The 14,540-nt window shown below is 37.9% G+C and overlaps 2 protein-coding genes across 2 annotated transcripts in view; one reads left to right on the forward strand and one right to left on the reverse strand.

Annotated features, from left to right (window-relative positions):
• mtor (mechanistic target of rapamycin kinase) overlaps positions 1 to 14,540 on the reverse strand; it is an 82,785-nt gene that overhangs the window by 44,197 nt on the left and 24,048 nt on the right. The window contains exons 26-28 of the mRNA XM_042003286.1: positions 14,016 to 14,158; positions 13,516 to 13,678; positions 11,503 to 11,648 (exon numbers count right to left, since the gene is read on the reverse strand). Coding sequence (XP_041859220.1) covers positions 11,503 to 11,648; positions 13,516 to 13,678; positions 14,016 to 14,158 — 452 coding nt within the window. The remainder of the gene's footprint in view (positions 1 to 11,502; positions 11,649 to 13,515; positions 13,679 to 14,015; positions 14,159 to 14,540) is intronic.
• angptl7 (angiopoietin-like 7) lies at positions 5,553 to 8,947 on the forward strand. The gene is made up of 5 exons (XM_042003287.1): positions 5,553 to 6,106; positions 7,206 to 7,306; positions 7,429 to 7,623; positions 7,820 to 8,015; positions 8,125 to 8,947. Exons 1-5 carry the CDS (start codon positions 5,746 to 5,748, stop codon positions 8,292 to 8,294), a joined length of 1,023 nt encoding a protein of 340 aa, XP_041859221.1. The 5' UTR covers positions 5,553 to 5,745; the 3' UTR covers positions 8,295 to 8,947.

Here is a 14,540-nt window from a genome sequence, read left to right on the forward strand (position 1 = left end):
TGTAACAAAAAGGTACAAATCTCTTGCCTTAGTTAAAAGTAATTAACCTAATACAACTCAGTACAGCTAGTGAATCACAGTTAACTATTGTTCTTGAGAGTGTTTTTTTTTTTTCTGCATGTTTGATTCAAAGTAAAGGAGGTCCTACAGCAGAGGTCACTAACAAGTAGACCGCAGTCCCGATCCGGACCCAGAACCTGTCCCATTTGGACCCTGAGTTAAGACATAAAATCTGACAAGGGCTTTTACTTTAACTGGTGCAACTTTTGCAGCCTTAATGGTTAGGGGTCAGGAAACACGTGGACCAACTGCACGTGTAGTAAGCTATCCCACATGATGCACTTAGCCAATCAGTGTGTGAGGCTTCCGATGCGACAGTAAACTGCCGGCTAGATCAAACAAAGCAGGGATAAAGACGACTGCGCCGGAGAAAGCCAGCAGTGTTGCTAAATCTGCCTGTTATCAGCAACTTTGGGCTTGTTTTTTTGTTAAGTCTCTTGCAAATAACTTCAGTTGCAGGGTTTTGGGCTTGTCTTTTTTTCTGAGTGTAGTTGCTTATTTGGGCTTGTCCTGCTCCTGTTATGAACCCACCACGATTCTCTCACAGCTGTCTACAATATCGGATATTATGTTAGAAGTGTCCAGACTGTAAGAGGGGTGATGTAGGTCACAATTTCTAATAGCCACCAGAATGTATACCTGCATTATAATGAACTCAGACTTAAATACAAGTTTTCAAGACTTCACTCTTCGTCTAAGACATAAACGAAGAGAAACGTATGCGATCGCCCCCCATGGTCACAGATTCAGGTGGGTCAAAGATTTTGGTGCAACACCAGCACACCCCTACCCACATGCACGGTCAACTTCACTTGACAGAGCAACAGTGACAATGCCTGCTAATAAATAGGAGTTGTGTAAAATATATATAATAAAGAGTAGAAAAGGGAGTGTACTGGAGGGCCCATCATGCAGCCCCTCAAAAAATCTTATCCGTGAGGCACAAATCAGTTTCACTGTCATGACAACCTGAGGAGGAGAAAGTTTTTATTTGTTGTAGGTCTTACCCCAGGTTTTTTTAGGACGAGTCATGTATGTCTTATTTTGATTAAAGTTTTAAAGTTCAATTTATTCAGTGTTTTCATTGTATATAGAGACTGTATAATATATATATATATATATATATAGTTATTATGATCTCACGGACCTTGGCTAAAAAAGCTTGTCTTTAACTGGACCTCTTTAAATTTTAGTTGAATACCCCCTGCCCTACCTACAGTATAGTGAAATAAACCACCTAAAAATGTTTTACAGCAAATATCAAAACATTTTTAAATATATTTATTCTGTAATTTGTTTCAAGCAACACACAAGATAATGCAACATAAAGAAAAGTGTTTCTTTATATTCCTAAAATGTTTTGTTGTTCTTTCTTGTTTCAGGAGCCGCTGGGCTAACAGAACAGAATGGTGTAAGAAGTTGCTCTAAATGAAGACTGTGAGGTTATATAATTTAAAGTTTTGAGACTAAATTACTGAAATCTGCTAGCTCCTGCTTTCACCTCCTGTCTTTCCTATAATTAAGCACTCTGCTCACAGCTTAGCCCCCAGAGTGGAATCAAATAGTGGTCACTTGCTGATTACAGAACTTTTTTCCAATGCATTTGGAGACACAGAAACGCCTGTGGGTATGTTCTGACTAAAACACATTTTGTTTTGTCAGCTCACACTTATGAAAGATAGATGGTTATTGCAATTAGTACAGCATGTTAAGCAATCTATATTTAAGGGCAAAAAGGGAAAAAAGTGCAATGAAGTATGCGAACCTCCCTGGGAAGGAAATTTAAAAAAAGAGGGGACCTTTGGTTACAGTATAGTCAGCATCTCCAATGTTAAATGGTGTTTAGAGTAACCATTTGAACAAGGAAAAGAAGTAGCATGATGCTAAAGATGTTAAAGAGAATTCCACTGAAAGTTTGTGAGATAAGGCTGAATGATAGAGTCCAGGGCCAGGAACAAGGGATGCAACTGGAAAGCACTCCTGAGTGTAAGAAGTGACACAGAGTAGTGAGAGCAATGGGGCAATGAGAAAATCCAGAAAGGCAAATTATCCCTGTTTTTCCAAAAGAGACTGATGCACATCAATGCCTAAAGCTTACGATTTACAGGAAGGTTAACAGGTAGAAGCATCATCAAACATTACATCTTTGAACAGTTAAACCATCTGACAGGAGCAAAAAATAACATTTAGACAGGTGCTTAGAGAAAAATGACAAAAACAGACAAAATAACACCGGTACTGTTTCTGCTGTTTCCACGTTGGCAGCTCATATGGAAATGTAGACTAGTTTCTACTTGTGACTCATAAGAGTTGACATATCACAGAATGATCATCAACTTAACTGAATTACCTTTAAATGGTTCCTTTTGGGCAGATGTAACCTGTCAATTAAAAGACTGAATATTCAGGATTATGCTGTAATTCGTCTTCACCTTCATGTTGTAAAAATCCTATTTGTTTTTCTCCAGCATGTTTAAAGCACAAGTATATACATGAGACTGAGCCACATAAATATTAGAGCATAATATCATGCAAAGTTCTGATGGATAAACTCAAAAAGGAGATGAAAGCTTGAAACTGTCGGACAATTGCTACAGACTAAACATGATGGTAGTCCTATATCTTTCCACTTTGCTGGTATAAAAAAAACAAAAAAACATTACTCTCATGTGCATCAAGTCAAACAAATAAAGAAAACTAAAAGCATATGTTAACATTCAAAGACAACCACAATACAATCTGAACAAGGAGGAAATTGCAAAGCAATGACAACTTCTAAAAAGAGGCAAGCAACATCTGAGGGAACACAGTGCTTAGGAAAAAGAAGTCCCATCCAAATATTTAGTGCCAATGCCGTGACAAATCACAACAGTGGAAGACAGCTTATTATGTAATTCAATGGAATCTGAAGAAAGGCTTTTTTTTTGTGTTCTCAAACCTGCAGTTCCCATGATAAAAAGATGATGATGATGTGCAGAACAGAGTGCTTCATTGTTTCCTTATTTATTTGCCTGACCAAGTGAGAATAAAACAGCAAAGCATATTACATTTGAGAGACAGGAAAAGTCTGAGCTTTTTCAAACAACAGGGCCAAACTGATGGTGAGGGATTATGTAATATGACAGCACAGGGTTCAAGTATCTAGCTTTGGTTTTGATACACACATCAGTACCGCACTACAGCTGGCAACGTGACGCTTGGTGATATATCATCATTTTATTACTGAGAATGAAATATTTCCCTCCACTAGATCCAGTAAGCTTTAATATGACTGCACAACCTGTAAATATAAGTAAATATTTTTTTTTAAATTAATTTGATTCAGTTTAGATTGGGTAAGTCACGACAAACCTAATCCAAATTCAACAGAAGTCCAGTTGAATGGTGTCGAATTTATTGTAATGAATGTAAAATAAAACTTTTTGTAACTGCATCCATATAATACCGATTCACGAAAAGCTTAGCTAATAAAACCAACAGACTGCATCAAATTTAACTTGGACTTAATCCCTAAAGGTGAGCTTACATGGGGCAGCACACAACACCAAAGAGGAGAAAGCTTGCTGCAGTGGAACAAGACTCTGGAAAGGTGGCCATCTGCTCAACCAGTTGGGGGTGTTGTGTCATAAACACAATTATACTGCTGTACTGACGAAGCAGAGTTCACACTTCATTTCCTGACCAACAGTAAAGAACTGCAAACCTAATATCGTCAAATCTTCCCCTTCAGTCTCACATCAAACGTTGACCAATAATGCCTGATTTTCACAAACTTTGCTCCTATTAAAATATTACTAGTGGCATAGTTGAAGTGTTTGTGTCTGAACGTATGTATCAAACTGCAAAAAGTGGAGTATTACTATCATTCAGTGTTGCACTTCCATTAAGGGAGAAGGTGCAACGGGGCGGATTAAAGTGTGTTTCCTCTGGCATCTTTCCAAAACCTCACAACTATTTCTTTTGCTTTCTCCCCAAAGATGACTCCCTTAAGTTGGAAGGGCTGGCATCTTGTCAGGGAAGATGGGATGAAAGAAGGAAGCTCAAGAGAACCTCCCTGATGTTTGCTAAGGCAACGCTTTGACGATGTTACCGGCATGCTGGAAATTTCATGCATGCTGGTATGGCCTTTTTTTAAGCCATACCAGCACACAACAGATACAGATGTAAAATGTTTGACCCAGCAGTGAACACTGCAAGGACAACAATCACTGGCCAAAGGTCTGCTGTTTATTTTCCATAAAAAATGAAAAGTCTTTAAAACTGGGCTCCTACCCCAAACTTTAAAAGTTATATTAAGTACAGGTGCACTAGTTTCCACATGTAACTATACTGTAAATGTATTGAATTTAAAACATCTCTGAGTAAATTAGTCCATCTACCAAGCCGCAGGCAACTGCGTGGAGCTCCTTCACACAAATTGTTGACAGATGCAGGTTTGTTAATAACCAACAGCAACCATTTTTGACACCAGGCTGACCAATGTGTGATTTTATGTTATTTTATAGCATAAAAAAAGAAAAAAAATGCACAACAATCTAAGAGAAACAATGACAAACATTTAATACCCCATTATTTTATCTATTCTGCAATTAGAGGAAAAAGTCACAAAAACTGATCAACTTTGCATTCATTAATTTTCATCTGATATAAAAATAAGAATTTTAATGGGTCCTGTATGCTTGACTTAATGCCTGATTTCTTTGCTTTTGTTCCTAACATCACAACTGTCTTGTTTTTGTTTTCTTCAATATTTAAATTGTAATTTGATGTGACGTTTTCCTGAAAATTTTATTGATCTTTTTCCTTGTATTAAACTCTAAACTCTAAACTGAAATTTGATGCTGATAAGCTTCAAATGAAAACATGCCTCCTTAAACATCTGCCAAAAAGGGCAGCATCAACAGAACACCTAACCTACAATTAAGAGTACTTAGTGACTTCACACATTTTTTAGCAAGTGAAGACCAAATTTACTGGATAAATGGTTAGCCTCAAGGATAAAGTAAAATCCATCATTAGCATGATCATTAAAGTGTGGCAACAGATGCGAAAATTAACTACAGCTGTGCCAACACACTAAACAGGTATTCAGACGTTTAGCCAATGTTTCTGCTGTTTTGTTTGGTAACTCAACATGACGTAATGTTAGTTTCCATTCCCACAGCTTAACAAGTTATACATAATGGAAGTGTCAAATTCAGACAGTAGCCCTTGTTTTGTTTCTTTATCCTTAAAATGTTCACCCAGACAGAAGCAAGAAATAATTATTCCCCAGAAACCCTCAACACCTGACAAGGAAAGTAGAGACGTGGGCAAATCTGCTTCAGAAGGAGTGAAAGTAAGATGAGGGGTGACTTACAGGAAGGAAGGGGGTGGGGGGGAAGGTCCTACACCCACAAGGTTGGAGAGGGTCAGCATCGTGACTGGTGCATGCCAGTAAAGAGGGGGAGGACCTACATGCAAAATATTTAAGATGCTAAGGCAGAGGAGGGCTTTGAGGAAATAGAGTGAGTGAGCTGCTGGTCAAAAGGAGAGCTTCAATTCATCTGGCCAACACTCCTGTTAGCTGCTCTAATCTTTGTCTTTTTAATATTTTCAGGCAAGCAGGAGCTGACTTCCTTTAACGCTACCATTCCAAAGAAACACCCAAAACTGTGGGAAGATTAAGAATTTCTACATCTCAAAATGGCAAAAATAAATTTGAGCATTGTGGTTTTGGGGGTCTCACTGCTCCTGTTTGCAGAGACTTGGGCACAGAATCCCAGGAAGAGGCTGGCTCCTCCGAAGCCTCCAAAGGGTCAGTGCTGCGATGAGGTGCGCTCTCTCAAAGTTCAGGTGGCAAATCTGACCAGTCTCCTCGAGGAGCTGAGTCGCAAGCAGGAGGCAGACTTGATGAATATTGTGAGGCAAATAATGAAGCTGGACAAGCTGAACCAGCAGCAAGAAGCTCGGGTCACAGAAGCAGAGAGCAAGTACTCAGAGATAAACAACCGTGTGGAGATCATGCAGCTGCAAACTCTACAGTCTGCAACTCAAACTTCATCAGGTGAGTTCTCTTTTAACAGCTGTTCTGAATGGAAAGTTTTTTCTTTTACATTAGAAATTTATTTTTTCTCAGTTTAGTATATAAATATTGCAGAAATTTGAACATATTGTGCTACTTAAAAGTGAATCTGTAGCCTTTTTGTTTGTTTTGTTTTTAGGAGTTTCTTCCACGTTTTCTAGCCACTGGTCTACTTTGTGTTAAAAGTTCAATTATGACTGTAAAAATTTAAAAACAGACCTTTTATCTGTTTGTTTTTTTCACCTGGAGTCAATTTTGGTTTGAAGTTTTCAATTTCTTACCTAAATTTAACTTCATTAATAAGTGAGCCTATTATTTTTTAAATGTCAAACTCCATTAAGCGAAACACAAGCCATCACCTTCCTGGAATGTCAGCATTTCTCACATAGTCAAAACTATTCTGCACGAACAGAATCATATATTTATTTCAGCAGCAAAGTACTATAATCACTCTTGTTCATTGCTTTGTAGGCCCCAGTCAGCTGCTGGGAATCAGTTGTGTGGTTGATTACAGTGCACACACTGAGCTGCCCGACAACAGTGAAAAGCATTCATTTGGAGCCACAGAGTTTCATCTGCAGGACTATCAATAAAAAGCCATATCTTCTCTACTGTTTAGCTAAACTTCTGCAGACCACTAATCAGGACTGGCTGCCGCGCAGTAGTTCACCCAGCATTACGTCATTTATTATTTCAATACCTTAACTGTGTGGTCTAAAAAAGGTCATGTTTATGATGGAGCTGAAAGAACAGAGGCCTTTTTTCAAACTCAAGTAAATCAGAGATGTAGAAGAAGGACAGGAAAGGATGCAAAGATTAGACAGTGGCCTCACAGCCCTTCTTATGGTATCACCACACTCTCAAAAAGGTATTTGGGGGATTTGTGTAGAACCATAACCCTTTCTGTTTTTAAGCTTTATTTTCCTTTTGATGGGAGCAAAAAGGTCATTTTTTTCATCTGTCAGTTCCCTTGGATACCCATAAAACTGTATTTTACAGCAGTCACATTTCCCCCAAAAATGCTTATGAAAGTGCATATGGTTTTAACATAACAGAATTTTTTTCCATTTTTTTTCCCCAGATGCTATATACGACTGTGCATCACTCTACAGCAAGAACTACAGGATCTCAGGAGAGTACAAACTACCAAAAGATGAGCTTCTGGGTGCCCCTGAGCTCAGTGTAAGTGAGCCTTGAGTATAGAAAAATCTCATTTGTATGCTGTTTGGTATGAAATTGTGAGCTTTACCGCTTCCCTCAGCATTCTACTGTAAATAGGGCAAATATCTCTTTTTTTATTTCAGGTCTTTTGTGATATGGAGACAAATGGAGGTGGCTGGACTGTCATTCAGCGGCGCAAGGTTGGCCTGACATCCTTCAGCCGTGACTGGAAACAGTACAAGAATGGATTTGGGTCCATCCGTGGAGACTTCTGGATGGGCAATGACCACATCATCCGCCTAACAAGGCAACCCAGTATGCTCAGGATTGAGATGGAGGTATGTGTTGGACAGCACAGCAGTCATACAGGCGTGGGCAAAGAGAATATTTAAACCATGCACGAACCATTTCATAGCCAGAAGTAAGAAGAAATTAGGTGTTAGGTATTAAAAGCATTTCTGGCTGACAATGTCAGTCAACGTTCTCAGTTTGTGTAAGTGCCCATGACTGGAATGTGTGTGTTTTCCCATGCAGGACTGGGAAGGAGAAACCCGCTATGCTGAGTATGGATTTTTCACTGTGGGTAATGAGATTAACAGCTACAAGCTCTTCATAGCCAACTATAGTGGAAATGCTGGAGACTCCTTGCGCTACCACAACAACACCAACTTCAGCACCATGAACAAGGACAATGACAAATGTGTGGATGACTGCGCCTCCCTACGCAAAGGTAATTCTGAGTTCAAGCCTTGTCAATACAACCCAGGTCCTTAATACAACTAAATATCCTCCTTTTTATTAACAATTAAGTCTAATTCTTTTCCTTCATCTCCTGCCAGGTGGTTACTGGTACAACTGCTGCACTGACTCCAATCTTAATGGCATTTTTTACCGCTACGGTGAGCACAAAAAGAGCACAGATGGGATCACTTGGTACGGCTGGCACGGCCCCAACTATTCCCTCAAGAAAGTGGAGATGAAGGTCCGGCCAGTGGGTTTTCAACCATAAGTGCCTCAGCTGTGCCTCCTGAATTAACACCAAACACATGTATATCAAGAGATCTCACTAATACCTGTTCAATCAAACTGTGTCTTTCCCTTGACTGCGACAGGAATGAAATAGTTGGTTTTGATGGTCCGGTTGAATTTTAGTCAGTTGAATGTGTAATGTTTTTTACCGTGATTGATTGTAAATTGTAGTTAATTTTGTGTATTTATCAGTAAAATATTTTATTTTTAAAAGCTTTGATAGATGCTCTTTTTTTAACCACTGTCCCTTATGGGCTACTGTATTTTGATTCATTCTCTCCTTCATGTTGAAAGCACTAGGATGTTTTTTTTTTTAGGAAATAAAAGCTACAATCAGTCCAGACTGGTCAGGTTTAGCTGTAAATCTTTGTGAGCAATAGCAGCTAATTGAATGGAGTCTGTGTGAGTTGCTGGTATATGACCTACCAACAAAAGGCATTTCCTATAAATTACGCTGCATTTTTAAAAAAAATTTTTTTTATAAAACCCTTAACGCTCATGATGGAAATGTGTGATTTGTAAAATGTGTACAGCTTTTTAATTATGTTGTTTAATATGATAGAAAATAAAAGATGTTTTTAAAAGAAACTAAGCACACTGCATGTCCTTACATTAAAGGTGACTTTACACTGATCTGTTTACGTTTCTAACTTAATAGTTGTAACATGACAAACACAAAAGGAGTAAATGAAGTTCTTCCGTCCATTCATGTTCAGGAATAGCTGCATGTTTGCACTGAGCAACAAACCTCTAACGCTTCGGTCATCTCCTGACATCCTGGCCAAAAGGTCCAGAGGCACCCAGGCCAAACGAAGGAATGAAGACCACACACAGTCTACTCTGCCATCTAGTTAAATGCTCCTAGGTTTACTACCCTAAAAAGCCTAAGACCATTTTATTATGCTCAGAAGCAACAAAGAATTCCTTTGAAAAGTCAAATACCTGCAGACAATGAGCACCATCCTTAACAAGCTCAAAGGTCAAATTCAATTCCTCTCACAACGTGACACATCTAGTCCGCGGAAGCTAACTGAAGGTGAACATTTATCATCTTTTTAGCAAAAAATAATCAGTAACTCAAAGGACATATTATTTGTATACTCAGAAACACAATTCCATTTCAAGAGTCAAAAGTATAGAGACGTGCACACCTTAAGCAGTAACACCAAGCAGCTGGTGTAAGTCTCGTCTCCATAGAGGGAGTTCTACCACCAGAAAATGCTTTGTTTAGAAAAATTTTGCTGTGCTGTGAATGAAAAGCATTTATTCTCTAACTGGAGTGAATAGTGATGCCTAAAGTGGTATTTATCTTTCAACTAGGATACTGTGAGAAGGAAACTGTGGGTTGATATCTGGGCACGTTCAGTGAAATGAAATCCCCATAATCACAGACTGTAGCATAAATATAATTTAAACTTGTGCTAACCTCATTGTATTTTAAACTTAAATAAAGGTTTTACGTAAAATGAGAACACTGCACGTCTTGAATCTTACATAATCAGTGCAAAAGAAATGACTTGTGATAGATGCTACCAAATTAGAATTTGACTTTATAAAATGTTATTAGGTCTCAGTTTGTTGTGCTATTAAACAGAATTCCATTAATGTTTCTGCTTTTTAATAAACAGTACAAGTATAAAGCTGTTTAATAGATAAGCAAAATACATTATAACAACACAAATATATGTTCCGAATTATCTCTCAGACAAGTAAAAGCCAAACACAGACAACATTAAATGGTTAAAGCAGGAGGATTGAAGGCACCATGAACAACTTCTCTCCAACTCATCTTTTTGAGCAGTTAAGAAATTAAATTATGCACTAAAGCTACACCATGGATGTCTGGGGTAAGATGTGATTTTGTTTAACAGCTTGCAGCCCACATCTGAATGTATTCAACTTTACTTGAAATTCCATTTCCAAGCAAATCCAAGTGCCCAGTAACACTACAGCTAGACATATATTATTAACACATGGTCCACATGCAGAGGTGCCTGGCTCCAGCTGCTTCTGTACTGATGGAATCATCAAATTTATATTTAACGTGGAAATTAAGCAGCAGCAAAGTTCCTCAGACCTTTTATAATACATGTCACAGTTTTCACATGATCGCTGCATTCTGCCTGACACCTGATGAAATTCTTAAATCTGACACCAAATGGCACTAACACCAGCAAACAGCTTAATTAACAGTATATTTGTGTTGTTATGCATATTAAAAATCTTACCATCTAAAGCTAAAAGGTCTGAGAATATACGAACACCAGTGATTCTTCAAAATAATTTGCATGTTATTCGTGTAAATTACTTGAAATTTGTCCTACTGTCAGTGTGTCACTCAGTCAAACTTAATTCCCTGATTTTTAAATAAAGATATATTAACAATCCCAAAAATGTCTCATAAAAAATTGACAAAGTCATCAAATAACTCACATCAGATTGTGATGACGATGCTTCAAACCAAGTGGTGCAGATACAAACTTTTTGGGGTTTTTTTTTTTTTTTTTTTTTTTTTTTTTTTTTTTTTACACAGCCACGACTAAGTAAAGCAACGTTTTCACAGTCCTTTTGAAAACCAAAGTCTAAATCTTTTATGGGAAATCCTAGAGAGGTGAGAACCAGATGGGGATAACACCACAGTGCCGGCTCCCATCATTCATCATCATCAAGGCTCCCAAGAAATTGAAAACAGGCCCCAGAGAAATACAAGCCCAGACACTCATAGATGAAAAGGAGGCAACCATCCAATTAGATGGCTGGAAAACAGATTTCTCCATGCCAAGCCAAAGGTAGAGAAATGAAAAAGAATGAGAAAATGGGATGGAAAAGATGACAGAAGATATTAAAGAGTTGTAGGGCAGAATGATATGCATGATGTTGTTTCTGTGTTTATTTATTAGAGGAAAAATGAACTCTAAGAGGGACGTGTGTTTGGTTTAAACAGTTACTTTAAATGATTTCACTTCTTATCACTGACAGCCTTTCAATTACACAACCAAATAATTTAGGTTGAACACTGAATATGTTTTTGTTAGCCTTTTTCGTGTGAATAAAACTAAATGTTTGCTGTATTCAGTCAGATTATGCAATGTAGTTAAATGGAGTTCAGCCTTTTTAAGTTAACAAAGGCTATGGTTGTTTCTAATTATAATAAAATGGTTGCTTTTTTTTATTTTTAAACCTCCTACCTGATAAGAGACTCCAAGATGAGAGGAGAGGGACCTTTCTGAAACTCCAGCTCTTTGTAGTGCAGCGCCTTGGCATAGGCACGACATTTGGCAGCTCTCTCACCGAGCAGCACGATGCCATTATCGTCTCTGAGGGGCAGAGGGCCCTGAAAAGGAGACAGTCCGTATAAAATAACCAAGGTTTGTATTTCTGAATTACAACTGAATGAACAGTTCTTGTGATCTGATACTGTTCTCAGATGGTAATTAGAAGCTAAAGCTGTTATTTTCACTAGCTTGGAATAGAACACATTAATATGAGCTTCTGCTGAGGCCTCACAACAAGGGGTCCCTGCTAAATTGTTAAATAATGACCAAACCATGACAGTTTCAGCCCTCATAGTAACTGTATTATTGCTGATTAGCAACATGTGTGGTCAAACAGGGAAATACAGAAAAATCCCCATCTGGAAATGCTTGCTCTGTTAATCTGAGTAGCTTTGCAACACCTCAGTGAAGAATAACAGTGCGTTTAATTGTTCAGGTTGTTGAAGCCACTCTCTTATAAAATGCACTGCAGTATAAAATAAAATCCTACTTGCAGAACATTAGTCCTTTGAACAGCATCTTTTTGTGTGCCGTTTTAATTACGCTCAAAACCACATGGACTGGTGATCATGGAAAACTGTCATAATTAAGTTCAATACAATATGAGGGCAAATACAGTTTAAATAATTAATTAATTTAACTCTCAACACAGTGATTTTTACATTTAAACTTTTATATCATTGCAGACAGTAAAAAAAAAAAAATCAGTCTTCTTTCCAGTCAAATCCTTTTGATTTGTTATCATACGTCAAATTTTGCATATCAAGCCTGCAACTCGCTGCAAGAAAGTAAAGTTTGCACCACTATAAAATGTTGCCATTCTTTCTCAGCATTTCATGAACACTGTGACAGACATTTTCAAAGATGTTCACATATTTTCTATTGGGAATAGGTCACAACTCCAGCTCATGTGATACAGGCACTTTTTTCTGCAGCCGTGTCTTTATAATATGAGCTGAAAGTGGTTTTCCATTGTCATGTTGAAAAATGCATGGATGCCCCCAGGAAAAAAGAAAGTGGTCTTGAAGGCAGCATATGTTTCTTTTGAAGCTCAATTTGCTTTTCTGCATTTATGCTGCCGTCACAGAAGAGTAAAAGCATATTGCCAAAGGCACTGATACAATCCTCAACCATCACAGAGCCTGGCTTTAAGACTTGTTGCTGATGGTCGACAGCACACGGCATCAATTTCTTCCAAAAAAAAAAAAAAAAAAGAAGATAAGAGAACTGATTGATCTGCCCACGATACACATTTCAACTGTGCCATGGTGCATCTCAGATGCCTCTGAGCTCAGACAAATCAATGTTATCTCTGGACAAGGTTAATATACAGTTTTGTTTTGTTTTTTCTCCTTCTGTGTTTTTTTTTTTTTTTTTTTTTGTGGAAGGTGGGGGTAAACCTTTGCCCGTTTTGTCATTATCACATTGTGCTGTCAGTGGTGGAATATCCGTTGTTTTGCAGCTTAGTGCTTGCGCACTGCAATTCCTCTGGGTTAGTTTCTTATTTAATTATTATATACACTATATAAGTTTCCAATCTTTCTTTATGGAACATTATTTAAAACATATAATTTTGTCCCTAATTTATTGATAAACTGTAGACAATAACTGTATTCATTTAATTTTTAATGTAATGTATGTATGTATGTATGGTAACTTTTGGCTAATAAAATTAGACTGGTATGACACTTCATTTATTTAGAATAAATTCAATTAAACTGCAGCAAAATTGAGAAAATAAAAACCCTTAGTAAGGTCTCATTGACTAGTGGATATTAATGATACTGAATCACTATGGATCAACATAAAACGCTTAAGGGCTTTAAAATAATGTAGAAAAACACAGCTGATACACAAGTCCTGTGCAATCGTTCCGCTTAAATTTCATTACAGGGATTCTGTGATTTACTGTATTTCATTGCTTACCTTGTCACTGTGCTCCATGAACTCTGCCAAGTTGAGCAGTGTCTGCGTGACCTCAGCAATGTCTTGTGAGGTGAGAGCCAACTCGATGCTGCGGATGAGCTCATCCTGCTGGTCCTCACTCAGCTCAGACCAACAAGAGAGAAAAGCTGCATTGAACAGGTCTCTGTGGAGCACAGGAACAACGTGTACAGATAAAACCAGATGCACAATGAGAGGAATATTTGGACTTGGATATAGTGTAGAGGAACAGTAAGCAGACATTTATAGCTTGCAGAAAAGGACTCCTTCATGATCAACTGCAATGTTGTTTTATAGCTCTGTTCTCCACTCATATTTAGTGTTGTTTGAAGACCAAAAAAAAGAGCCTGAAACTTTCTTATGCCTTTTCCTTCAAAGGCACAATCTCAGTGTATCAGTAAGTTTATCATAGTTAAGAAAAATGCAGAGAAAACTTACAAGTATGAGGAAGGCTAGAAAATTATATGACAGTAGCTGCAAACCTGGCAAGAGGGATGTAAGTTTGTGCCAGTGACCAGCATGATCGCAGGGCTGGGGAAGATGATTCTTTGAGCAGGACAACACTCAAACGCCTCAGCCACTCCAGCCAGTCATCTTTAGAAACCTTCCTAGCAGCACCCCAAGCCTGTACAGTGGGAGAAATCGTCAGTTTCAGAAAGCATTAAGAAGAACTGTGTGGGACTATCAGTTTCTCCAGACTGGAGTATCAAATATAATATGTGTGGGATGCTTTTACAGGGGTTAAAGCAATAAATTATCCCAAGGGGGGAGGTACTTTCTGGAACCGACCTCAGATGGTCCAGGTGCAAAAAAAAAAAATAAAAACAGAAATAAATAAATGGGCCTTAAATGCATTTTCAAGAATAAAGGTTTCTCAAATCAGAAACTGTATTTCAATGAATCTATCAGCTGTGTAGAATAATTCACTCCATATCTGAATATCTACAGTCTTACAGGCTTTTTTTGCAGGACCTGGTCTAACGTGCTCTGGATCCCAAAAAATAAAT

Source organism: Melanotaenia boesemani, chromosome 13, assembly GCF_017639745.1.
Source record: "Melanotaenia boesemani isolate fMelBoe1 chromosome 13, fMelBoe1.pri, whole genome shotgun sequence".
In the NCBI taxonomy this organism is placed as follows: Eukaryota; Metazoa; Chordata; class Actinopteri; order Atheriniformes; family Melanotaeniidae; genus Melanotaenia; species Melanotaenia boesemani.